General features: G+C 62.2%; 1 protein-coding gene across 2 annotated transcripts in view; it reads right to left on the bottom strand.

Annotated features, from left to right (window-relative positions):
- Nucleotides 1-488: 488 nt before the first annotated feature.
- Nucleotides 489-26443, bottom strand: part of BRD1 (bromodomain containing 1) — a 31274-nt gene continuing 5319 nt past the window's right edge. Inside the window, exons 2-12 of one of the 2 annotated variants that reach the window (XM_007453898.1) lie at nt 21956-22112; nt 16966-17097; nt 16467-16595; nt 15812-16124; nt 14065-14325; nt 8883-9377; nt 3001-3136; nt 2516-2643; nt 2085-2194; nt 1710-1864; nt 489-1040 (exon numbers count right to left, since the gene is read on the bottom strand). In XM_007453898.1, coding sequence (XP_007453960.1) covers nt 857-1040; nt 1710-1864; nt 2085-2194; nt 2516-2643; nt 3001-3136; nt 8883-9377; nt 14065-14325; nt 15812-16124; nt 16467-16595; nt 16966-17097; nt 21956-22112 — 2200 coding nt within the window. In that variant the 3' untranslated portion in view covers nt 489-856. The remainder of the gene's footprint in view (nt 1041-1709; nt 1865-2084; nt 2195-2515; nt 2644-3000; nt 3137-8882; nt 9378-14064; nt 14326-15811; nt 16125-16466; nt 16596-16965; nt 17098-21955; nt 22113-26443) is intronic. The other variant, XM_007453897.1, reaches the window with a different exon arrangement.

Here is a 26443-nt window from a genome sequence, read left to right as displayed (position 1 = left end):
AATGTATCCAAAGTTGCTATTGCTACCAAAGTGTTCTAAACTAAAACAAGTTACAGAAAGCCCCTCATTGTAAACAAAAGATTACAAGTTACAAAATCAAAGAACACAGCCAGAGTCATTTGTACAACAACCAACACATCCTGCTCCCGAAGCAAGTTGAATTTTTATGTGCCTGTATAAAAATGCATACCAATATACTTCTGCAAATTTATCTTTCATTATAAAGCAAATGAATACACTTTCTACAATAAATAATCCGCTGGGAGGCACACCCGTGGGAGGCTGCAGCGGACAGGCGGAGGCTGGCGAGTGGTCGAGGCTGGCGAGGCTGGCAAGGCCCAGAGGAGGCGCCTGCCCCAGCCCTCACGGGGGCGGCGGAGTGTTTTTGGTGATTTGCAAGTGATGCACGCGGCATAGATTTATTCTCCACCTCTTTCCACAAAGTACCATTCAAAATAATGTCATTTTCTTTCTTAAAATACACATTTGTCATTGTAAATTTACATCCCATCTATTAAATAAGTGGTACTCTGTGTAAAGAGTATGATTTACAAAATTATTAAACATTCAAAAGTCTTTAAAAAAAAAAAAAATCAGCTACAGATCAAAGAAAGTGACGCCGGCAGCGCCCTCTAGAGTGACCCGTGAGGGGCACAGAGCTGCACTCGGGGGACGCGCCCACGCCATTCACAGAGCGCCCAAACGGGGATGATTTCATAGAAAACTGGGAAATAAAACCTCCCCCTCCCTGGGAGAAAGAATTAAACTACACCTAAAAATCAGAATAAGTTAAGTGGTGAACAATATACAGTATGTACAGCATATCGACACTATGGACAAAGCCACGGCCTGAGCGTCAGTCTATGTCGCTGAGGTCGCTGGCCGGCTCCCCGTGCACGCGGCTCAGGTGGTTCATGGCGCGGTCGAAGGCGATCCTCACCGCCTTCCGGATGCTGGAGTTCCTCCCCTCCATCATCTTCAACTTGTCTATCGTCTCGTCAATGCCGAGGGGAACCATCTTGGACTTCGGGAGCCACTGCCTTTAAAGGAAGAGAATGCACTGTGAGGCTGCGCAAGTGTCAACCTGCCCCTCGGCCACCGTGCACACACCCAGCCTCCACGCTGTTGGGCACTTCAGGCCAAGTGGCATCTCGGAAAGCGCCCGAGCACGGAATCAGTGGTCACCTCCTCTCCTCGGTGTCACTTCCCGGGGGGCCGCTGCAGCCCTCGGCCGTCCACGCCACGCCTGAGTGGCCACCAAGGGGCACGAACATGCGCCAACGGGCGCGCACACACACACACACACACACACACACATACACACGCATGACACGTGCACTCACACAGCAAGGAGTGGAGGGCAGGGCCACGGGTCCGGAAGACCCACTGAGCCACAGGGAACACGGCAGGGGGGCCGCCCGGGTCAGGAGGCAGGGGGCAGCAAGACACACAAACCCAACGCAGCCACACGGGACACTGCGGCCGGCTCCCCACTGGGAAGCCTCGGGCACAGAAAGGGCCACAGTGCAGAGGGCAGAGGAGCCTGGCGCCAGAAGGGCGGGGGGGCGGTTCCCGTGAGCACTCAGGTCAGGGTCTGGACCGTGGCACCCGTTGGCAGAGCCATCCGTTGGCAGAGCACAGGGGTCCGGGAGCCCGTGGAAGGCCTGTCGGGACCACACGGACCCAGCCAGGGCCTGGCGGGCACTCACCAGCTCCTCTTGTTGTCGAAGAACAGAACGAGGAAGAGCTTTTCATCCGCCTTGGTCTGCATGTGCTCGCCGACCTTCAGCACGTCCAGCGGCGGCGCTGGGATGGTGACCCCGTTGTGGTGGCCAGGCACACGCGGCATCTTGGGGTCGATGATCTGCCGAGGGAGGACACGGGGTTGCGGCGGAGCCCTCGCACCCCGTGCCCTGGAGCAGGCCAGGGCCCGACGAGGGGGGGGGGGGTCTCAAGGACCTCCGCCCACCCCCCGACACCCCTCGTGTGAGTCTCCCGGCAGGTGGTCACAGGACGCCTGTCCCCAGGGCCCAGGGACACGGCCACGCGGCTCGGCGGCCCCGCCCCACTGGCTCGCGGCTCACCAGGGCCGGGTACGAGGGGTAGCCGCTGCACTTGGCCCACACGACCTTCAAGGGCTCAAGGACGGAGGCCGCTGCGTCAGTTGAAATCCACATGCTGTTCTGACCAACTTCTGAGAACAAGAGGGAGGGAGAGAAGGGAGTCAGAAGGGCAGGGCCCCCGGGACCCAACGGCCGCACAGCTGAGGCCGCCCCAGGGCGGCAAGACGGGCCTGGGGGGTGCGCGCCCGGCCTGGCCTGAGGGCGCGAGAGCCCGGGGGAGGCAGAAGGCCGGCCCAGCGCCCGCACTGGTGCTTAGGGCCTCCGCACCCACCCTCAAGCCGCGACACCGAGTCGCCCTGCACCCCATCCCTCCCCCAGCTCCAAGGCCTCCGGCCCCCGGGTCCCCAGCATCTCCCGCTCCGCGCAGAAGGCGGCGGCGGGCGTGGACGCACCGGCCGCGATCCGGGCTGCCTTGGCGTAGTTCCCGTTCTCGATGCAGGAGATCAGCGCGCTGCGGTCCTCCAGCGTGTGCCTGCGGACCAGGGCGGGCTTGCCCCGGCCGCACGGGGGCGCGCTAAAGCTTCAGGAGGGAAGGAGGGGCCCATCAGAGCCCGGCCGCGGGCCCTGCACGAGGGGAGGCGGGGCGGGGTCAGGAGGGAAGGGAGACGGCAGGGCCGTGCTGGCCACCTTTTTTTGGGGGGGCCCCACCGTGTGGGATTAGCTCCCCGACCACGGATCAATCCCGGGCTCGGCAGTGACAGTCCTAACCATTGGACCACCAGGGAATTCCCAGCCGCCATCTTGGTAAAGGCAAGACTCGGGAGGAAAACACCAAGTACATGCGTAACTCGTGCTTCTATGGGGTTTGCCTTCCCACTTCCGGTGAAATTCGGGGGGGGGGGGGGGGGAGGGCAGGGCGGGGCGGGGCGGGGCCCACCTGGACTCGCAGAGCGGGCTGCTGCTGGAGGAGACGCTGGACTCGGAGGCGCAGCGGCGGCGGGGCGCGGCTGTTCTCCCCGGGGCGCCGCCCAGCTCCTGCTCGCCCCTCGCGGCCCCAAAGCCATTGGTGAGCCCTGCAACACAGGCGCACGCGGCCCTGAGCTCAGCTCCGCGCGGCAGGTGCCCGCACCACCGCCCTCTCTAAACCGGGGACAACGCCAGACAATCGCGCCCTGCCCACCCCAGCACCCAGCACGCTCAGAACACGGGACGGGCACAGGGGGCACCGAACGGAGATGACAAGCCACGGCGAAGTCAGGGCACACTGGTCTCCAGAAGGTGCTCTTAAAGGCAGGCCCCACAAAGGCAAGGAGGGCCTCCCGCGACTCCTTACTGGACGGTCAACGCCCACCGACACAGGCCCCAAGTCTGGGCGGGGGGCCCCGGGGGGAGGGGAGCCACGGGCTTCTGGGGGATCAGCACGTCCGTGTCTAAGGAAAACCCTCTTTCAAAACAAAGCACTAGCAGGAACCCCAAAAGACGCTCACGACCTCCTGAAATCCAAGACAAGCGTCTCGTTCACGTGGGCGCCCTGTGTCCAGACGCCACCGAGACCATCAGCACCAAGGCACACGGGTGAGGACGCGCCACCAGGGCGCCAGGACGCACAGGGGTCCGAACCCCCAGGCAGCCCAACAAGCCAACGGCGTCACCTTAGCACCTGAGAAGTGCCTTAATCGAGGCAAATCTCCAAGCCAAACCACACATCCTGCCCCCGAAAAGTCTGACGCCAGCAGGAGGCAGGAAGGACCCCCCCAGGTCAGAAGGGGCCGCGAGCTGCCGCCTGTGTCCAGCGCCGCCAGGCCCAGCCCGGCCCCTCTGGGTGCGGCTGCTGCAGGGAAGGTGTGTTTTTTCCCCAGAGAAGAATCCCACTCCTCGTGCTTCAAAAATTTTTAAATCCATTTTTTCAAAACACTTTTTGAAGGTAGTTATAGCCAGATTACGGGGGCCTCATCCGCTTCGGAGTTACTCTCCTGTAAACAAAGGGGGGTGAGCAAACCTAGACAGACGGCCACTGGCAAGCACAAATGCAGGAACAGCGCGCTCTGCTGCTCCCGGAGAGAACGAAGCCCCCGGCTCTCCTCAAGCGAGCCAGTCAGACGTCCTGCTCCACCTCCGTCAGACTTGACACCACTGGCTACAGGAAAAGCTTAGCGTTTTCCGTTTTAAACCTAATTCATATTTACAAGTAGTACCTGCAGGCAGTGGCGGGTGCTACACTCATTTTCGGAACTTGGACCAAACCACCTCAGGAAGGCAGGCCCATGAAACGGAGCGGCTGGGCCAAGGCTGCGGGGCTGAACCACGGCCGCTTCTTGCGGTCCCAGCCCGTGGGGCCCAGGTCCACCAGGAGGGGCCACGCTCACACAGGCGCAACCCCAGCACCAGCGCTGCTACAAGACCCCACCTGTAGCCCCCGGGGAGGGCCCAGGACAGCACCCGACACTGGGCCAAGTCCAGACGCACCGTGTGGCGACAGCCCAGGGGTCAAGGACACGCAGCCACCAAGCTGCTCCAAGCACAGCCAGCGTGGACGGCCTCCCCCTGCACCCAACCTCCCACCGGCAAAGCGGGCTGCCCATCCGCCTCTCCTGGCAGAGCAGGAAGAGGGGCCCTAGAAGGTGACAGGGAGTCTCACCGCCTGTGACAGGTACCCAGCGCCTGGGAAGAGCTGGGGCGAGCGGTGCATGGGGCCTGCCATCCACGACCCCCCATCCCAAGGCAGGAGGCGGCAGCCAGGAAGGGCAAGAGGAAGGGCAGGGCGCCCGTCACAGGATGCGCGTGGTGAAGGTCAGGGGAAGGACAGGCCTCCTGACTGCGGAAAAAGGAGAGGGGAGAGCGGCCCCGGCTCCAGGGCACCGAGCAAGCCTGCACTCATGTCGTCCCCGGGAGACGGCACAGACATCACGCACATGGCACGCATGGTGACAAGTGACACGAGGGGAGAAGACCCAGAAGTGGGGAGTCCTCAACTGGGAAACAAGAGGACACACGCCCCCAGAGTGACCAGCTAGTCACGTATGGTTCTCCCCGTGTCACCCACTGAGCAGCTGACAAGCCCAAGGGCACGAGGCCGCGTGGCCAGAGCAGGGCCAGCCTCCGCAAGCCACCCCACGCCACCCAGAGACCTGCAGGGACCTGAAATGCCACTCAGTAGGGCAGGGTCACAGGTCTGCAAAGAGGTGGGCCCAGAGCCACAGGCAGACACAGGGGCCCCCGCAGTGCCTCCGAGAGCCAGGTTAGTGCCCGGTGAAAAGTGCCTTCAGGGACAGGCCAACGCCCCCCAGACATGATCTGCACCCCCCAGAGCCCCTGGGAATCAGGGCTGATGCCTCGAGCGATAGAGGAGGCACCCCGGAGTCTAAACTCCCTTCTCTGCCCCAAAGGAGGACACGCCGAGCAGGGAGCCCCGGCCCAGCTGCAGCTCAAGGCCGTCCAGGCACCCCCGGGCCTCCCGAAACGCGGGTCGTTAGTGGCTGCAGCGACCTCCATCCTGAACGCTCACACCTGCCGGGTGGCAAGAAGCCTCCAGGTGCTCCCACAGGGGTGCCAGGCACCCGAGGTCCACCCCGCCACGCCCTCGCCGGGCCGTGAAGACCTCCTGGACGGCAGCCCAGCAAGAGGCACAGCGACAGGAGCGGCTGCACCCCCTGCCAGCCACGCGGTGTGGACGCAAGGGCTCCCCTCACACGACACAGTGCCAGGGCCAGTGGGCACAGGGACTGCAGCCGGCCTGTCGGAGCAGGGGGCATGCCTGTTATTTTGGCTCCAAGTTTTTATTTTTACTGTTGGCAACAGAACTGCATTTTTTATGCGTTTTTCCACCTTTCAATAAAAACACAGAAGCACATCAAGTAAGATCCCAACACCCTGCTTTTGCCCAGACCAGCTCCAAGAAGACGCAGCAGCGTGCAAGGCTCGCCAGGACGCCCAGCACGGGACGCCCCCAGGCCCGCAGCCAAGACGTCCGCTCGTGGAGACTAGAGACAGCACTGTGCCTCCCCGAGAGCCCCGGGACGAGCGGGAAAAGGAGCCAGAGGAGAGACAAGCGAGGGCGGGCGGGCCCGGCGGGAGCCAGGAGGTGCTAACAGCAGACAGCGAGGGGAGACGGGGCTGACGCCACGTGGTCCGGCACCGTGTGTGACCTGCACAGTCCTTCCCGAGCCCAGCACCCAACCCAGAGCCCCTGGTCATCACAGACCGGTCCTGTGCCGGCCGAGGGCGGGTCAGAAGCTCTGTCCACGCGAGTCATCTGTGGACGCAGCAGGCTCTCCAGGCACCTCGGCCCAAGGCTTCCTTCTGCATCGTCACCCTATCCATGGGGAGGCCGAGCGACGTCCCAGCCAGGTCCCAGCCAGCTGGAGGACGGGCGCCGGCCCCGGCACCTGCGGGCGTCTGGCTGACTTACAGAGGGGCGCATGGGGTGGGGCACGGCTCCTCCAAGGGCTGGTGTTTGTGTTTTTGTTTGGAGGGCGGCTGAACGGATGCTTCCAATGTCATCCACAATAACTGGGTGAAATGCAAGGGTGCAGGGATCCTTCTGCGTTCCAAAGTGACCGCGTAGCAGAACTCCAGTCCAAGGTGAGTAAGAGAAAATAATTAGGATTCAAAGAGTGAACTACCCAGCATGTTAGTAGTTAAAATGAGAACCTGGAAAACAGCGAAAAAGCCGTTTAGTCGGGCTGCAGGCCCCGCACAGCAGCCTCCTGCCTAAGCAGCCTGCAGACACAGCGACAGACGCAAGCGCACACAGCCCACCACGCGCACAACGGGAGCCACGCGCAGGCATCTCAAGCGAGGAGACGGGCAGCACGGTGTCCTGGCCTGGGGCCCACGAGCCAGCGGTCACAGAAGGAAGCCGGGAGACCACGCAGGCCCTGGCGGCACGGCTCCAGGAGGAGCAGCCAGCGTGCTGACGCCGCCCGCGGGCACTTCCGAGGAGAGGCCTGAGTGCCCGGAAGGAACAAGGCGGGGTTCACCCTAACCTGGAGGCCTTGCAGCACACTGTGGACACCCGCGGGCTCCCTACGAGGCAGAGCACGCAGACGGACCCTTGGAAAACAGAAGGTTCGGAATACCCCAAGTCCCGAGACTGCAAAGACTGCCGCTCAGGGCAAGGGAACCGGCTGCGGAGCCCACGAGACGCCCGGGCGACGGGCCAGCCGAGGGCCGAGCAGACCCTGAGGACTCACCGCACACCACTGAAGGCACCGCCATTCTGGAATGGGAAGCAAAGGGCTCCGTCTGAGCCAGGCCATAGGGGTCGACACCTCGGACGCGCCCCGGTCCTCATGCAAAGCCTGCGGGAAACTCCTGGCCTCAACCATCACCACTGAACACCTGAAAAATCCTCGGCTCAGACGCGGAAACCGGAAGGAGGGGACGTGATTTTCTACAAGGGACCTTTGGTGAGGGAGTCCAAGAGGCCCCCGAAAGCCCGACGGTTGAAGGCCCACGGGGGGCAACGGTTCCAGAAGAACAGCCGGGCGGCGAGGGCCACGTCGGAGCCTGGCAGCCCGCCCGCCCCGGACACCAGCTTCGCCGGAGGCCCTTGACCGCAGTGCCCTGCGCACGCTGCACCAGAACACGACACCCTGACTCGCCTCCCGGTGCAGATGCCGGGACCCTCCAGTGCACTTGAAAACCAAGCCGAGGCTCTTTCGCTAAATTCGGCCGGAAAAGGCCCCAGTGTGGTTAAGGGGCCCCGAGCGCTGACACAGGCTCCATCGGTACCTGTATCTGTATCCTGGACGCACTCGAGCAGCATCAGAAGTAAAGTTTTAACAAGTTATCAAAAAACACCAACTTGATACTGATCCATCGAACTAAAAGCACAAAATGTAACGTTTCAACAACCCTAATCACACGTGCAAAAGTTCACTGTGGAAGAACAGCCAGCCGGGCGACACACCTCCCCGCACGCCGGGCTGCAGCCGCCCACCCCTCCAGGGTGGACGCCCGGGACCGAGGCACCCAGCCGGTCCCACGAACCCGTGGCTCAAACTGAGTCAAGCGCCGAAGGAGGAGACGCACTTCTCTGTCTGGATGTGGCAGACAGAGCAGCAGCAGACACGAGCCGGCTCTGGTCCGCGTCCAGGACCAAAGGGAGCTCAGACCGCCCCCAGGAGACAGACCCACGGGCCCGCCGCCGTGGAGGGGCGCAGATGGCAACCGGCTAGGCGACCAGCACAGAAACCCCTCGCCTCCCGGCGCGAAGGCTGGAAACAGGCTCTGAAAGAGCCAGAAGGTGCCTCCTGCAAAGCTGGAGGGAAATTCCTGACGGAGCACCAGCACGTGGATGTCTGGGTGAGTTAATTAGACGAACTTAAGCCATAAAAGCTTAGTAGTAAATGAGAAACACTTTCGAGAGTTATCTCAGCAGGAGATAACCCATCGTGTGTGTGCCAACCAAGCCACACAAGACGGCGAGAAAACGTCAAAGTACGCCTTAAGCAAGTGGGTGACGCACCGCATTTAGCCCAGACCCTGCGGGCCTCAGAAGGGAGGCCTGCAGGACGCCCGCTGTCACCCACCGCACCTGGACCCGCCCACACGCACAGCACAGCCAAGCACCAGCCACGCTCGGAAGCCGGCCTGGGTCCAGACTCTCCAAGGGGAGGGACGAGCAGGGAGGGCCCCCAGCCCCCAGGCCCCCCGAGGTGGCGCCACCTCAGACGTATGATTCAGGGCTTCTCAAAGAAAAACACCATCTGTCTTCTTACACGGACAACAAAGTGCAAAACACCGAAGCTGCTGGCACACGCCTGCCGCCCCCCACCCGCCCCGCCCCGGGGCAGAATGCGGCTGCGCGGCACTCACCTGTGTCCAGGCGCTTCCCCGGGGGCCCCTCTTCCACCTCGGAGTCGCCGCAGGCGCTTCGCGACCTTTTTCTTGGCTGCAGAAGAGTCTCCAACCTCGGAAGGACTACAGACAAAAAGGTTTTGGTCCCTAGCTGAGGAGAAGTTGGCTGGGTTTCAGTGTTCTTGGCAGACTTTGGGGGGCTTACACTTTTCGATTTGCAGAAGAGAACAGAAGTGCGTCTGTTTACATCGCTTGATGGCTCCGCCACCGCGGAGGCCGCCGCCGGCGCATCGCCACTACTGGCGAGGGTGGGCTCTGGAGGGTGTCCGATTACCAGTGCGCTCTGAGTGCAAGTGCTATGTGATTCATTACCAAATGTGACTCTTTTGAATAGTTTACTCTGCTCTGGGTTGAGTTCTACTGGTTTGAGGGTTGGTGGTTCTGAATTAGTCTCCGAGTTTGAAGGAAGAGGTAATGCATCTGATGGTTCAAGTTTAGGGGGAGATTTATCTCCTGAAAAAATTATAAATAAAGTGATTTTTGAAAACTGATAATTATAAAATCTATTATAAAACTTACTATAAATGTGAAGTCCACCAAAATACTAATTCAATTAAGGAAACACAGCATCACACATAACTGTCTGCAAGCAGCCGCGGGTTGCCCTGTGTGCGCTTCCCTAACACCGAGGCCGCGGCGCCTGGCGCCAGGTGTCCAGAGTTACCCTCTGAAGACAACCCTGAAGATCACCGCGCGTGCGCCGGCATCAAGTCATCATTCGAGTTCATGACAGTTTCTGCAATCAACATCCACTTACCTTGAGGAAGAAAAATATTTCACGTAACTAAGGGGCTCTAAGCGGGCATTCCCACAGTCCTGACCTGGTCCACAAGGTTAGCAGACAGGAGGAAACAGCACGTAGACCTGATTTCTGACCAGGGCATTCTAAGTCAATGTCAAAACCTGGGAGTGGTGAGTGGCTGCGAACGATCCAGGAGAGCAGGAAAACTTCCCACTCTGTTCTCAGATACACTAACTTCTGTGCCACCTCCAGAAACATTACAACCTAAGTTCTTTCTTCTAAGTCTGACTTTAAATATAAAAACACAACCTTTGGACAAAGACTGTTTTAACCTCTTAAGGAAAAGGCTTTAAAAGTTACTAACATGGAAACAAGACGCCTGAGAGCCGGCCTGTCAGCCCCGGGCCCCAAGAGGCTGGAGAAGCCTCTCCAGGGAGGACGGGGCTGGCCGGGGCGGGCACACCCTCTGGGATAAAAGCCACCGAGGTTTCTCTCCAGGCATGGCTGATACTGGCTTCAGGATGTATGACATAAAACCAGAAGGACACTAAGTAGTACATATCATCACAAAGTACAGTTTCTATTTTATGAAACCTGCACATCTCCCCAGAACCGTCTAGAACACCTAAGGTTAATATTTTAAATCCAAAGTCATTCTAAAAATGAAAAGCTACACAACTTCTAAGGTTCGTTTACATCTCTGAGCAAATGTTTCGAGAATTCTCCCAACTTATGGTGAGGAGAGCCAGCCAGGCTCGGAGCCCAGGAGGGTGGCACGGAACTGCAGGAGCGCTCTGCCCAGGCAGCTGTGGTCAGGCTCTGCCCCAGAGGGGCCTTCGCTTTCAAACGCCACTCAAAGCCTGTTAAGGCACGTGACAGCGACTCAGAAAGGAGCGGAGAGCCTCTCCTGGACCAAAAGCTGTTAGAAACGTCAGTTTCAGAAGGAGACACTGACTCATCTCGCACATGTGTGCAAACACTAGAGCCTGAGCCCCACTGCCGGCGCGCGGCTGGTGAGGAACCTCCCCCGCCCGCTGTTCGCGACCACGTGGGGAACACTGAGCAGGTGGAAACTAGGGACGTGCAGAGTGACCGCTGGGAGGCTTCCTGTCACTCACTAGGAACGCCAAGGGCATCTTCCCAGGGGTGGGGCCCTCCTCCCTCCTCCCTCCCTTTCCCCCACCCACCCCCAGACCCACAGGAGCTCTTGTGCTGACCTGACACCAAGGTGTCAGGATCTGCCGCAGCCTCAGCAGGCAGGGGGACGCGGGGGTGGCAGTGCCGCCCCCCGCCAGGCCCCCCCCACTCAGCACGCGGGCTAGGCGACCTCAGGCCCCACCCCCAGGCTTGGCCGCTCCTGCTGGGGCAGCCGCTGCCCTACAGCCCCCGCCCCAGGCAGCCACGGCCCTGGCCACCCGCACACGAGGCCCCAGACCACGTGGTCCACGGCGGACTGCGCCCACACCCAGCCGGGGCCAGCCGCGGGGGATGGGGGAGCTCATCAGAGGGGCCACCCGACCCTGCCCCTCCCTGAAGGCTACGCTACAGCACAGGGCCCTGCAGTCTGCCGGCGCGGCTCACAGAGGCATGTCCCAGGCCTCTGGGGGCCACGCGGATGCAGAGTGGGCGTCAAGGACAGAAGCTGCTCAGGTGACCCGGTGCAAACCACCCCTACCACCAGCTGCGGGCCCGTCGCAGGCCACTGGCCCCAAGCCTCCGTGTCCTCGTCCGTCAGACGAGGACAGACAGCACGGTGACCAATGACCCCGCCGCGCTCGCCACACACAGAGCAGGTGCCAAGCAGGGCCCGGGGGGGGGGGGGGCGGGGGGCGGGTGCACACGGAGCCGACACGAGAGCGCAAGTCCCTGTACAGTCACTGGCTGCGAACAATCACACGCCACTTAAACACTCGTGAAAAACACTCGATTAACTCCTAGAACAAACGCTCTTCGTTCGTGGCATAAACGAATGCAGAGCACCTGAAATCCTGTTCACAGGAGCTCATCACACACAGAACCGCCCGGCGGCTCCACTCGGGGCACCCGACCCGCCCCACTGCTTCGGAGCGTCTGCAGGGCAGCTTCTCCACCGTCCACACCCGTGGCGCCAACCCGCCCAAGAGACGCTTCCAAACCGAAGCCACAAACGGCCTGGGGACCCAGCGAGGCACCTGTCTGGACGCCGTGCCACCGACCCTCCCGAATCAGGGGCCCCTGTCCTCACTCGAGCGTGACTGCACCGTCCAGCCTCCAGCTGCCCCTGGCAGCCCCTCTGGAGCCTCCCGGGAAAGAGACGGGCGCAGTCTTAAAACAGCGGAGACAGGGCTGGAACCCAACACTGGACCAAAACCCCGACAGCTAGAGGCAGAGGCCCCTCAGCAACCCAGGTCCACGGCCTCGGCCACGCCGTCCTCACTGCCCTGCCCCCCGCTGCTCGACGGAAACCTCACCATGTGTGAAACCGACAACCCAGGCACGAGGCTCCCCGGCTGACGGCCCCAGACCAGCACCGCACACACCGCGGGCAGAGTCCGCGGGCGCCTGCCCCAAGGTGCGCGGAGCCCCACGCCCACCGCCCCTGCCTGGTGCCTGACGCCAGCGTCTCCTTCCTGCTCAAGTTTCCAACGGAAACCCGTGAACATTAAATCACGACTAAGACCGCGTCTGACGTTGAGAAATCACTACTCTTTCAAGCGGGACGGGTTGATGCTGTGGTCCTGAGTCTTTCAAGAGTCTTGAGTTCTGCCCCGGGACGGTGAGACCGAGTACACGTTTCTACACTCACTCACAAGCAGCTGCCTCCGCCGCCCCCACCACCCTCTGTGGCGCCCGCACGGCCCCACCAGCCCCAGCGTCTGGGGGCCACGCCGCTGCTTCACGGGGGCGCCCCCACCCTCCCTGACAAGCCCGGCTCTTTCTCCTCTCCACCCACACCTCTCCTTCCACGTGTCGCTCCTAAGCAGCACGGCTCCAGGCCTCCCTGCTCACGTCTGCCGCGGCTCCACCTGCTTCCTCCGATACGGGCCGGCCCCATGGAACAGCGAGAGGGGCCGCTGGGGACTCCCGCCCAGCGGGAGCGCTCAGAAGCTGATGGCGGACCAACCTGTCGACACGTTCTTCCCCCAACCCACTCTTTTGCACAAGAAGAGAAACGGAGGGGCAGCTCGGGCAGCGGGAAGGGGCCGGCTGGCAGGCAAGCAGGCGCCCGTGCCGGAACCCATGCTCCAGGCCCACCCTGCACCCCGAGGACCCCTGAAGGCACAGAAGGGGGCACAGCCCGGGAACCCAGGTAGGCCCGGCTGTCGGAGGTCCCCTTGGGCAAGAGCTCCTCAGAACCAGACCCCCAAGAGGCAGGGCCGGTGCAGATGGTTGGCAGGGAGGCTCCCCCAGACTCTACGGACCGAACGTAACTCCCAGAACCCAGGAGAAGCTGCAGAGCCTGCAGCTGACGGCGCAGCCGTGCACACAGAGAGGCCATCGCGAGGAAAAGGCTGCAGGAGCGACTCAGGGTCGGCTCTCTAAGGAAAGAGAAAGCTCAGGGCTCCAGGTCCTTCCTGCCCGACTGCTGCCTCGGGCAACTGGATAAAAAAGGAGGGGGACACCCAGGACACTGCTCCGCCAGAGGGACGCCCAGCGCCAGCCCACTCATGGGCGCCCATGCAGAGGCACACGTGGTCACCACCAGGACATGGCAGGTCCGCAAGGCTGGCACCCGTCCACAGTACACCACAGTTCTTTTGAAAAGATAAGCTGTAGAACAACTTGGCGTCTGGTTTGATTAATGTCTTTGTCATTCTTATCTGGACGCGATGGGGAGAAAAATCAGAAAGACCGTAAAACAGCTGCCAACTGCTGTGCTGGCAGGGAGTCTGACTCCACGGCCTATGTCTCTGCCTGAAACGTGCTGACCCTCAGGTGAGGCAAGGAGAGCACGAGGGGGGGCCCTCGGCCCGCCCTAGAGCTCCAGCCCCCGGAGGGCACCTCCCAGAGCCCAGGCTGAACTGGCGCCCACGGCCCGTCCTGCCGGGGAGGGGGCTCCTCTGGGTGCGCGTCCGGCCCAGCCCTGTGCCCCACACACTCGGCCCACGACGGAGCACGGGAGGGCCCTCCGTCCTCCCAGGAGCGAGTCAGTGAGGGCTGAGCGCAGCCGCGCAGGTCACCGGGCACCCGGTGCCAGGCAGGCTCTGCTCCACTCTCCTGACCCGACACACAGTCGTGCCCCCCGTCACTCTCCGGCCGCCCTGGCAAGGCTGCGGACGACCCAGATGGCGCTCCTGACGTAGTTTTCCGGAACCGAGCTGAGAAAACGGTCTCATTCCACAGCCCAGACTCTCGTTAGTGCCCAGACGCGGCGCAGGCGGCACGGACAGCCCGGCCCACGGCCCCGAGCGTGCTTACCTTCCTGGCCGGTCTCCTGCCCCAGCTGAGCAGCGTCCTCTTCCACGCCTGCAGCAGCGGAGCCGGCGGCCGGGGGCGGGCTGTGCTGCCGGCGCTGCCGGCCCCGGAGGGCGGCGATCTCCTTCTTCAGCAGCCTGCCCCGCCTGCGCCGCGACCCGCTGGGCTTCATGGAGCTCGTGAGGTCCAGCATGTCCAGCAGCTCCCGCAGCTGCTCCTCCAGGACCATGTGGGCCCTGCTGGCCGGGCTCAGCAACCTGTCCACTGGAAGCAGAGGCACGGCCATCAGAAGCCTCGGACCACCCGGCCGGCCCCGCCGGGGAGCCCTGGGCCCCCACCTGCGCGTGGCGCCCACGAGGGCCGCCGCCAGGGCCATATACACGAGAGCAGGGGCGGCGCCCAGCGACGCCGAGCCCTCCTGCTGAGACCAGCCGCCCAGGCCGAGCGAGGACTCCGAGAAAGGGCCCGAGGGAGGTGTGGACTCCCCGAGGGCGCCAGCGCGGGGCGTCTGCGCATCGCGACTGGTGTCTGACCTCAAGTCTCGGGCCCAGGCTGCTGTCTGGCTGTTCTAAAAGTGGGCTGCAAAAGTCACAGATAATTTGGACTTTGGGGCACATTTACTACAAAAACCGCCAGCAATTTCCATTTCAGCGAAACACCAAAGTTCATAAAGCACAGATTATCTTAAATCAGTGAGAAGCGGGCAAGAAACAAAACGAGCCTACAGAGCCCCTGCAGATAAAACTGGGACAAAACCAGCAGCGCGCGGCCCTCCAGACAAAGGAACACACCTCCCCCCACAGGCAACCCTTTTACTAAAGCACCACCTCGTCCACGAAGGGAACAAGACGACGGTATAGGGAAACACAGCAGAAAGCATCCCGCCAAAACCCCGCAGATAAGAAGGGCCACGGAAACAGAAGGCACGTCGCTTGAGGAGCCTCACCACAGCCTCTGGTCCGCCCTCGTGCCACCCCAATGCTGAGGGAGGAGCGGGTTAGACTTTGCATCCCTAATTCCATCCTCAGTGAAACCTGGGCGCAGAGGCATACGCAAGCACTCGTGGTGGCTCGCCCGGCTGTTTCCTGCAAGGCCCGACCTCCCCTCCGCGGCCCCGCGCCCCTGCCCACCCAGGGCTCCTGTGGAGGGCAGAGCCGCGCAGCAAGGCAGCAGCTTCCAAGGGTCGGACGAGTCAGCGGACGGCAGGCCCCCCAAGGCCACGGCGCAAGGAGTGCACCGCCGGGGAGAGGGCCCCGTGCCTGTGCCCTGCTAAACTCCCAAGCACAGCGACAGCCTTGCTCTGGCCACAGACGCCCTCCCAAGTCCGTAAGGGCCCACATGGGCCCAAGGCCCCGGCTACACTGCTTCCTGGTCTGTATCAGGCCGACCTAGGCCGTCCTGCTCGGGGCCACGGGCCACGCGTCTCTCTCAAGTGGGACCCCGAAACCTGGCTGCCCTGAACAGAGATGCACTGACTGTAAAATACATGCTACACAGCAAAGAGGAAATGAGAAGCCAGTGGAGGCAATCCTCCGTAATTCTTATGTCGTTTACACGTTAAAATCACCACGCTGAGACACAGTGGGTTAAAAATACGTTACTAAAATAAGCTTCGCCCGTTTTCCGCTTGTTCACGAGGCTGCTAGGAAACGTCAAGTCAGTGTGTGGCTCCCGCCCCCTTCTCCTGGGCCTACCCGCACGGCGTCTGCGGGGAGCACCCTCCCGCCTGCTCCCGGACAGCCGCGCTTACCGTCGTCCCAGGAGAAAGGCCGCCGGGGGGCCGCGGGGGGCCGCTCGGGCAGGTGCATCCCTGAGGCCTCCTCGAAGCCCACGCTGTCGGCCTGGCGCCTGGCCTGCCTGAGCACCGCGCCGCCCTGGTCGCGCAGCCGCACGGCCGCGCGGTAGAACGCCGTGTCCTTGGCATTATACTTCATGCAGTTGCCCACGATGAGCTCAAAGTCCGCCTCCAGCTCCCCGAGAGTCCGGTACCCTTGCGCTTCTAGCCGTTTCCGCATCGTGGCAAAGTCCATAGGGTGTTTAATGTGATCCAGATAATCCGGAACCTGACTCCAAGGAAGAAAACAGCCGTTTACAGGCAAAACAGGATTCGTTCACGTTACATAACCAGCACACCTGCCACGTAAGGCAGCCACACGTGCACATACACACGTGAACACGCGCACACACGCGCACAAGGCTCACACAGTGCCGAGTGGCAGCAGTGAGACACACCAAACTGAAGGCCGGGTCCTTCCAAGGCCCCTCCCAGCCAAGGCCCCTAAAGCACAAACGCAGGAACCCATCCCCCGGCCGGGCAGACACGCACTGGGAAGGGCTCTCTCTTCATCCCTTTGGTCACCGCAGACATGAGGAAGGACGGGGAACGCGAGGGCGAGGACACCCACCTCCTTCAGGCTCACTGGCTGAGCAAATATCCGGGCCGGGTCCTTCTCCTGCAGCTGGTCCAGCACGGAGCGCAGCAGCACGGTGAGCGGGGTCAGCCGCAGCTCCAGGGCCACCTGCTCCAGCTTCACCTGGGGGCCAGCGCACGCGGTCTCAGGGCCCGAGGGGACCCTCCCGCTGAGAAGCCACTTCCTGCCTCAAGCGCTCAACACCGCCCCGTGGCCGACGGGGCCCACTCTCCGGGCACACACGGCGCCCCTTCCTGCCCGTGCTTCCCGGGACCGCACTGGACACCACACCGCCCCAGGCCAGCCAGCCTCCTTCAAGACAGGTCAGTGCCACCCCCGCAAAGCCACCCGCACCCAGGGCGGCGGTCACCCGGCCCGCAGCCCTCACCAGGGAGGACGGCTTGGAGGCCGCGGGGGCGAGGACTGCGGGCCCAGGGGACAAGCGGCTGCACGCCCCGCCCCTCCCCCGGACGCCCCGCCCCTGCGGCCTCACCTGCTCCCGCTTGAGCTTCTCGCGCTTGCGCAGGAGCTCGATGAGCAGGCGCGCGCGCTCCAGGTCGTGCCGCAGCCGCTGCCAGTACTTCAGCTTCTCTTTGGCGGCTTGAATCTCCTCGTCGTTTTCTCTCTGAGGAGAGGAACGGAGTCGGCCTCGTCCCCCGCGCACACCCGCCGAGGAAGGGCTCCACGGCCCAGGCGCCGCCTCCCCGGCGTCGCAGCCCCGCACACGTCCTTCCTGCGGACACGCGTGCGCACCCTGCCGGCCCACCTCCAGGCCAGCGCTGGCAGGGAGGGATGGGGCTGAGCAGCGAGGGCTGGGCACCAGCGCACACCGGCGGAGAGACCTGCCGCCCGGGCAGCGCGCCCTCCGGGCAGCCTCGGCTAGGCGCTCCCAAGACCCTCGCCCAGGCAGGCCGCCCAGCCCCGCCACGCGCACGTCCTCACTCCCTTCCTGCCCCAGCTCTGCGCAGGCGCTCGGGACCTCAGCGCGCTCCTCCCGGAGGGTCAGGACTGCTGCCCGTCCCCAGCCCCAGGCGCCCACCCTCTACCGCCTGTGCCCGACACCACCAGGAAGCCCACGTGCCCAGGCTCAGCCCACCCTGTGCCGGCATCTCAGCTGAACGCTTGCCTGACCACAGCTCCGGGAGGAAGGGGCAGTCGGGCTCCTCACCTTCCCACACCAGCCCCGCTAAGGCTCCCAGCGGGTGTCTGGGGCCCTCCCGATTACAGCAGTCCCGAAGCCGAGTCCGACTTTATGCACGGGGCTCCCCTTCCCTGCTGCCGTCGTGGACACACGCACCTCCAGCCTCAGCTGAGGCAGCAGCGCCGGCACTGTTGCCGGAACACACGGCACAACGCTCGGGCCCTCTTCTGTCCCCGGCCCCTTCTGCCCCTCAGGTTTCCACCCCCATCCAGACAGAGCGGAAACGGCACAGCCAGCAGGCGGGGTCCGGCCCCCGACACTCATCGCAGTCCTATCCCAGTCCGAAGCCTGAACCTGTCAGCAGGGAGCGCTCTGCCCCGAGGGCGGAAATGGTGAGGATCAACCCTGAGGCCACCACACAGGGGCTGACACTGCCCTCTTAGGACCTTGGCGTCTGGAGGCAAAGAACCCATGACGAGCTGCAAGGCATCTCTCTTCCCGCTCTACCGGGAAACGCAGCAGAGCAAGGCCCAGGAGGCCAGGTGCAGGGACGTGGGCTGGCCCTGGGCCTCCTCTCCGCCAGGCGTCCTCCAGGCTCCACCAGATTCCAATCACTGGGCTTGTCTTTAGGTTATCTGAAATTCTTAGGCATCAACCAGGAGTTAACAGTAACATCAGCTGTATAAACAAAGCCAGTAAATAAATACATTGAAAGGTGGGCTTAGAAAACCAAATTCCCCAAGAGCATCTGAAAATCATCTTGTCCGTTCGTTTGAAATAGACACTCTGAAAATATCAGCTAAAAGGATGTTTAGCTGATAATGAGGGAGAGGAAGGCAGGTAAAGCCCCAACAAGCCCCTGGTGCCCACCTGCTGTGCGCACTGCCCGCTCACCGCCCGGCTGCAGGACTGAAGGGCCGCCAAGGGCTGCTCTCCCTGCACACAATGGCCCCACCACGCAGGAACCTGCTGGCAGGACCTGACTGAGGCCCACGCCTCTTCTGCACAAAAGGGCCTGAGTTTCTGACTCTGCTCAAGTGGTCTTACTTCACCTAAAACCAACCCTGGGACGTTCCATAAACTGGGGCGGTAATGAAGCCATTTCTGGTTCCAAAAAACTCTCAGGAAAGAGGATCTTAGAGGACGGCTTGCGATCGAGCCGAGGTCCACCCAACAAAGGAGGGGAAGACACCCACTGCCTGGAAGGGAGACGGCCAGGACCACCCCCCCCAGGGTCAGGACCACCTAGGTCGGATCAAAACCCTGTGCTGGAGGCACAGGGCAGGCCAGCTCTGCGGGGTGAGGCCCTGGCACACCCACCCGACTCCCCAGACATCACCAAGGGCCTAAAGACCCTGAGGGATAGCCGCCACCCCGGCCCCTGAAGCTGACGCCAGCGGCAGCAAGGCAGACAGCGAGTGGCCCTGCCCCAGCAGAGCAGGACAACCGTGTTGTCCCAAAGCCACCGGAGAGCGGACAGGGGACGCTCTCCCGCCAGGGGGGCGCATCGGGGCGAGTGGGCGGGCATATGCTCGCTCAAAGGCAGGACAGGAGGGACAGGAGCCACACCCCACCCCAGCACTTGCCGCAGGCCCTTGCCCCAGCAGGCTCTGCAGGATGGCGGAGGACAGGCTCCAGGGAGGGTCACCACCAAGGGGACCCGCTCTGAACAGACCACCGAGGAGGCAGCACGCAACGACCCGAGGCGCGCCTCGTCTGCCCCAGGCCAGCTCATTCCATCTGTCTGTCTGTCCCCAACCAGAAGGCGGCCACGGGAGGGAAGGGCTGCACCTGCCCTCTTCCAGGGCCTGGCTCAGGGCTAAATGAGTCAGCTTAACCTCTAATACCAAGTAATTTTAAGGTTTCAAAGAACACCAAAAATCACACCAAGCCTTGAACATCCCACGTGGAACATGAATGTTTCGGGCGTCCCCACAAGTCAGCCTTTGCTAGAACGCAATGGGGGGAGAGGCTGGGCGCTGCCCTCCACCCGTCTGCCTCCTGTCCTTCCCGCAAAGCGGGAGCTCGCGCCCCCAGCGTGGCGGGTGGCAGGCCGCCCCGCGCCCGTGTCCCTGCCCACACAGGCCACACAGCTGGGCTCTATACGACCCAGTCAGAGCCCTCTCCTGGCCAAGCCAAGGTACACCTCAGGGCTCAGTGTAAGTCATAAGGACCCAGATCTCCCAATTCCTTCCACCAAGAGAGCTGACGCTTCTCTTTCCCGTTTCCTGTGGGTGAATCCTCCCATCGTTACAAATCTACCTCGTGTGGGGCAGGATGGGAATACAACACGACTGGTCTCGAACCCTCATGCCGGCCTCCTGAGAGCACGTGCTCCCCCAGGAGTGACCCCCCCCCGCTCCCCTGAGGTACAGGCAGGCCCCTCACGTGCACACACCCCCAACCCCCCCAGCTTCCTGCCCCCAAACCCAGCCCAGGTCCCACCAGCAACCACACAGGCTCCGGGCCGCCACTCCCAGCGCGGTTCACCCTGCACCCCACCAGGGCCCCGAGACGAGACTCCTGGGGCTGCATTCTCCACGTCTCCCATTTCTCTGCCGTCACCCGGGCGAGGACGAAGGCCTCCGTCCTGCCTCACTGCCCCGATCTTGCAACGCCTGCTGCCTTACCCGCCACCCCAGAGGCCTGCAGGCTCTGGGCCCCCGCCCCTGCCCCCCTTTCTTGGAGCTCCCGAGACAGCACCCAAGCAAGCCAGCCAACCTCAGTCCCCATGGTTCCAGCCCTGCGGCCTCCTGAACATCCCCCAGCCCACAGCCGGCCCTCCCAGCCCACAGGCACGTGTTCCGACACAGCCCTGACCGAGACCCGAACTCCGGGCCCGATGCGGGGAGGGAGGAGCGCGCGGGCGCCACTAACAAAGGCCCAGGGCCGGCGGAAGGCTGAGGGTGAGCCCCAGGGGCCAGGCCCCCACTGGTGAGCACGGGCATCCCCGGCCCCCAGGGTCGGCAGCACAACCAACACAAGCAGTCAGTGGTCCCGATGCTGGATGGAGCGGGTAGGCGGGTGCGGGACAGCTGAGCACCCGGCAGGCCAGCAGAGCTCGGGACGCGGCACCTCCCAGCCCCTCTACGCGCACGTCCACCGTAGCCGCAGCCCAGGGTTAAGGGAGCCGCTGGGTGTGCAGGGTCCACCCGAGCAAACAAGGGCGGCAGCGCTGCGTCTGCACAGAGGCCTGTGCCACGTCTCGGGGGAGGGGACTCAGATGGCACTGCGGGCACCAGGACCCCCAGGGGAGAGACGGCCCCATCAGCACACCTCGGGGGCAGTGGGTCTGAGAAGCACCCCCTGTAGCCTTGCGGTGCCTCCTTTCCCGGGGATGGAGGAGGGTCGGGGGCACGGCCCACCCCACAGAGGCCCAGGATCTTAACGGTTCCTCCGGATTTCAAAAAGCCTTAAGACGACATTAAACTGAGCGTCTAAGTGTGTTAGTAACGTTCAATGACCTACGCTGTGAGCACGACAGAACTGGGAAGATCGAGAGAAGGAGTCCCCTAGCAAGGACGTCGCCACTGGCGAGAGGGCAGCGCTCAGCCCGGGCCTCACGCCGGGACCAAGGAGAAGCGACAGCAAAGTCGGGAAGCAGCAACTCCCGCGACACCGGGATGAAAACAGCGGCTGCTTCCCTCGACATGGGGACCCCAGGGATGGGGACCTTCACAGCTGCCAGGCAGTCCTGCCCCGACCAGAACTCAGCAGAGGGAGCTCCCTTCACGCCAGGAACCCAGATGCCGGACGCAGCGCCCGGGCCCCCCTGACTGATGACGCACAGGGACAGACGGCAGAGCCTTCAGGGTGCGGCGGGAGCCACAGCGATCCAACAGGCACTGGTCAGGAGGGCCCCCGCTGTGCGCCCGAGTCTAGAAGGCTGCGCCCCTCAGCACACACGGGCAGACGACTCTTGCTTGTTTTGGGGCATCTCACAGAGTCGAGCCCTTCCTTTCTAAATCCATCCTTTCAGAGAAACGCTCTACAACCACCAGACGGGTCTATGAACGCAGATCCACCGCTAAGACGTAAGCGCTGGCCTGGTTTTGTTCTTTGCTACCCCCCTCACCTGTCTTGGCCCTCGTCGCCCTCGGCACGGCCCCCGAGTTACGTCGCTCCCGCACGGCGCCCCCCGGCCCCCGCCGCTCCACCCCCGGCAGGCATCCCCGCGTGCAGGGTCGGGAAAGAGGCAGACGGAGGCACTGCCTGCACCCCCCAGGCTAACGCCGGCACGCCGTCCCCCGGCCCGAGAGGCCGGCCACAGACCTGGGCCTGCATCCTCCGAGCCGCTCGGAGGCACTGGAGGCTGAGGGACGCCGGGGGCGCGGGCACGTACCTGCTGCGTGTTTCTGTGGGACTGCAGGCTGGACTGGAGTCTGCGCAGCAGGGGGGCTCCGTTCCTCGACAGCCTTTTGAGGAGCCAGTAGCTGTGGGCGCGCTCGACAAACTGCTTCTTGCGCTGGATGGCCACCTGGCTCGCGATCCTATTTAATCTAGGACACGGGAAAACCCAGAGTTTAGCCGTAAAGCAAGGCGTGCGGGCGCTCATCGTGGGAACGAGAAACCACAGCGTTCCCGTTAACACACCGCACCTCTCAGCGGCGGTGCCCTCACGGCCACCACCGCCTCCCTGGTTCTCCGCCTACCCGCAGGCTGCGTCCACCCGTGGTCACTCCAGCGGCCCTTGGGGCACACGTCTAAGAAGAAAAACGGGTGGAGCCCTGGGTGTTTCCGCTTTCTGAGTCGCGCATCCACACGCACCGAACTCCACCAGGTGTGGCCGACCCTGAAGAGTCACCCACTCTCACGGGGTTCGGGGCCGTGGTGCCCCGGTCCCCTCAAGAGGGAAAGCAATGGCACAAGTGGAGGCAGGAGCAGCGGAGGGGGACAGCTAGCTACCCTTCACCAAAACGACCGTGAGCGTCCCCAAGCCGCCTGCGAAACTCCACCCTTTCAAGGACTGCAAAGCGTGAAGGATTTGTAACAACAGTTGCACGAGGGGACGCGAAAACGGCGTAAAACCCTTGGAGGCCGGCAGGACAGCTTCCCGGTCCCTGCCGTCACCCCTGCTGCTGAAACATGCCTCAGGAAGACGAGCGAGGCAGCCAAGAACTAAACCTCGACAGGACAAGGAGGCTTCCCCACTGTGCACCAAACATCAACATTTCAGGTCAGAAATTAAGGAATTTCAAGAACACATTTTTTGAAAAGCGCGATCCTGAGTTGCACAGAACTGTGCCGACACCCTTGGCTCTGCCACGTCCAGACCCACGACGGTCCTTCTCTTTAAAGCAGCAGATGCGCCTCGAGCCTCGGTGCCGAAGGCCACGTGCCACACAGGGCAGCTCTGCCCAGGGTGCCCGGGGGAGACCCACCAAGGGGGCAGCTGCACACCAAGCACAGGCCAGGGGTCAGCGAGAGCAACCGGGCAGACGCAGAGCCCAAGCCCCAGTGTGCCCACAGGCCCACCCGCACGGGACACCTGGTCACACGTTGCTACCAGAGGCAAGGCTGGAACGCCTGCCAGCAGCGGCCAGAGCATCTCCGCTGTCCCATGATGGCTCCAGCAGAGGGCACCGGGGACCCCAGGGCTCCTCATCTGCGGACGGGGCTGTGTTCACCTTGGGCACCCCGGAGGCGCCCTTCTCTTGGGGGCTGTTTTCACCTTTTTGAAAGCGGCTTGACGGAGGGGCAGCAAAGTGCATGCATCTTAATGCACAGAGCTCGGGGGTCTCTCCACACGCAGACGTGTGTTCTAACACGCACTCAGTTACTGCCAACAGTCACATGGGGCAGCACAGATAAAAGGCTGACTCGCCATGTGCTGAGCACCCCACTGAAGAAGTCAGAAAAGGACAAGACAGGAAGGTCCCAGGGCCGCACACAGGTGGCGGCAGCAGCCCCAAGGCCGCGCAGCGCCCTGGAAAGCTGCTGAGGGCAGCTTCCATTTTCTCCCCACCACAGCAACAGAGACTACGGCAGGTGAAGGATGAGCGAACCGACTGCATCCTGCAAACACTCACAACGTATAAGTGATTCGAATCATCGCACTTACAACGGTATGTGTCAATTAAATCTCAGTAAAGCGAGGGAAAAAAAGACAAAGAGCAAAAAATCATGAAACGGGAAACAACACACAAGAAAATCTCAACAAGACCAGAACCGTGCTCTCTGAAAAGACTAGTAAAGAAACAAATGGGGGCTTCCCTGGTGGCGCAGTGGCTAGGAATTTGCCTGCCAACGCAGGGGACACGGGTTCGAGCCCCGGTCCGGGAAGATACCACATGCCACGGAGCAACTAGGCGCATGTGCCACATCTACTGAGCCTATGCTCTAGAGCCCGTGAGCCACAACTACTGAGCCCACATGCCACAATTACTGAAGCCCATACGCCTAGAGCCTGTGCCCTACAACAAGTGAGGCCACCACAGTGAGAAGCCTGCCCATTGCAATGAAGAGTAGCCCCCGCTCGCCACAACTAGAGAAAGCCCGCGCACAGCAACGAAGACCCAACGCAGCCAAAAATAAAATAAATAAAAAAATAAATTAATTTTTTAAAAATTTTTTTAAAAAAGAAACAAATGGGACTTCCCTGGTGGTACAGTGGTTAAGAATCCGCCTGTCAATGCAGGGGACACGGGTTCGAGCCCTGGTCCGGGAAGATCCCACATGCCGCGAAGCAACTAGGCCCATGTGCGCCAACTACTGAGCCTGCGCTCTAGAGCCCGTGAGCCACAACTACTGAGCCTACGTGCCACAACTACTGAAGCCCGCGCGCCTAGAGCCCGTGCTCCGCAACAAGAGAAGCCACTGCAGTGAGAAGCCAGCGCACTGCAATTTAAGAGTAGCCCCCGCTCGCCGCAACTAGAGAAAGCCCGCGCGCAGCAACGAAGACCCAACACAGCCAAAAAAAAAAAGAATGAGAAGATAAGCTGAGGAAAAACACGTGATGAGCACAACCAAACAACCTGCCACCCACAAGCTGAGCCCGGGAAGAGAGAGACCCACCACCGGGAGAGCTGGGACTTACTCTGGTGTGCTGGCACTGCATTCAAGGGCATCGCCCAAGCCCACACCAGACTGCAAGCCCCCCAGGGCAGGAAAACCAGAAAAACAGGCGTCAGAGGAACCCACCCCCATTTACAACTGTGACTGACAAGTGGTGGGCTGATGGGACAGGAGGGGTCCCAAAAGCGAGTGATCATTTAACGTTTGTTTCTTTTGTTTTTTGCTACATTTGATAAACAATGTTACTATCTAGTTTTTGTTTTTAAAGTTTTTATATAAAAGTCACGAAAAACAGGCAAAAATGGCATTAAAAGCCATCCCCACCTGACATGCAAAGACACTGGAGGAGCACCTGGGCCACCCCGCCGGCGTCTGCAGGGAGCGGGGTCCACCCTCCCTTCTCAACACCTTCTCAGCCAGCTGGGAGGTCGGGGCACATGAGTGAAGTCCACCCGCCAGACCCGAAGAGCCCGGAGTCTGCCTCTGGAGGGAAATGGTTCTGGGCCACACTGGCTCCAGGGTGCCCCCTGCCCGACCGCATGGACCATAGGCAGGAGCCCCAGGACCGCATCCACACCTCCCAGCCAGACCTCACCAGCACCCATGGCCACGGCCACAGCCACACAGCCAAGGCCAGGGGGCCGACTGCCCCGGGGGCCTCCCCTCGACTACTAAGCAGGTTGACAGTGACAGCCAGCTGGGCAGAGCCTCCTTTCCTGAGAAACCCCTCTCGAGCTGCCCACCTCAGTGCCTGGGCCCACAGGGCAGACCCCTCTGACACCCACACCTCCCGGTCCACGCCGGTGGGGAGAGAAGGACCCCGCTGAGGTGGATGCTCCCTTCCAGCCCTCGCGGGGAGGAAGGCCAGGAAGAAAAGAGCGACAGGCCACCTGGAGAGGAGCCGTCGCCTCCAGGGGCCCCCGGACCCCGGATCCGACGCCAGAAAAATCAAGAGCAGAAATCATCTGGTAGAGGCACTGGTGACACCTCGGTCACCAAGGAGCAGGGGACGTCACTGCCTTCAGGTGGGGACGCACGGGCCCCGCAGACCCAGGCACACCTCTGTGAGCCGCGAAGGCCTGTCGCAGGGGACACAGAGGTCTGGGGATGCCCAAATCAAAGGAGGCTGAGTGGGACTGGTCCTGACTGGAGGCAGGAAGGCCCCACCCTGGGAGGCACGCAGGGGCGCGTGGAAACCACCCCCAAGAGGGTAAACGGGTTATTGGCAAGAGGGGACTCGGTAAAGAGCGTTTGGGCGGGTTTTTTCGACTTTTGCGACATTTTATAAATTTGAAGTTATTTCTGAACAAAAAACTGAAACTGAAATGAGAACAAAATGAGATGCAATGCCGGTCTCTGTGCCTTGGAGGGGGAGGGTGCCCAAAGCACCAAGGTCCGTCCCACCATCCACTCCAGGCAGCAACTCCAAGTGCTAGGATAAAAGAAAACTTCAAGGCACGCCCGCCACATCTCTGCGGAAGCAGATACAGTGAACGTGACCAGAAACTGCCGGATCCCACGACCTCGGCAGACCCTCCCCGTGGGCCGGGCCTGCTCTGTGTGCCCGGGATGCCCGGCTGCGGGATGTGTGAGCACAGCAGGTCTGCTGAGCGGGGGTGACGCCAGGGCCGGTCCCAGCAGAGACCACCAGGCAGGGGTCTCGTGGCTCCCACCAGGAGGAGGGGGGTGGGGGTAAAGCGAGCAGGACACGAGCCAGGGGTCCACATGCCCGAGGGACACGGGGCGCGGCCCACAGCACCACGCTCAGCACTCACTTCAGTCCTACACACACAGGAATCCCTGAGACTGAAACGCG

This window comes from Lipotes vexillifer, unplaced genomic scaffold (genome assembly GCF_000442215.2).
Source record: "Lipotes vexillifer unplaced genomic scaffold, Lipotes_vexillifer_v1.1 scaffold382, whole genome shotgun sequence".
Taxonomy (NCBI): Eukaryota; Metazoa; Chordata; class Mammalia; order Artiodactyla; family Lipotidae; genus Lipotes; species Lipotes vexillifer.
The sequence above is the reverse complement of the archived record's forward strand: the minus strand, read 5'-3'. Positions and strand labels throughout refer to the sequence as shown.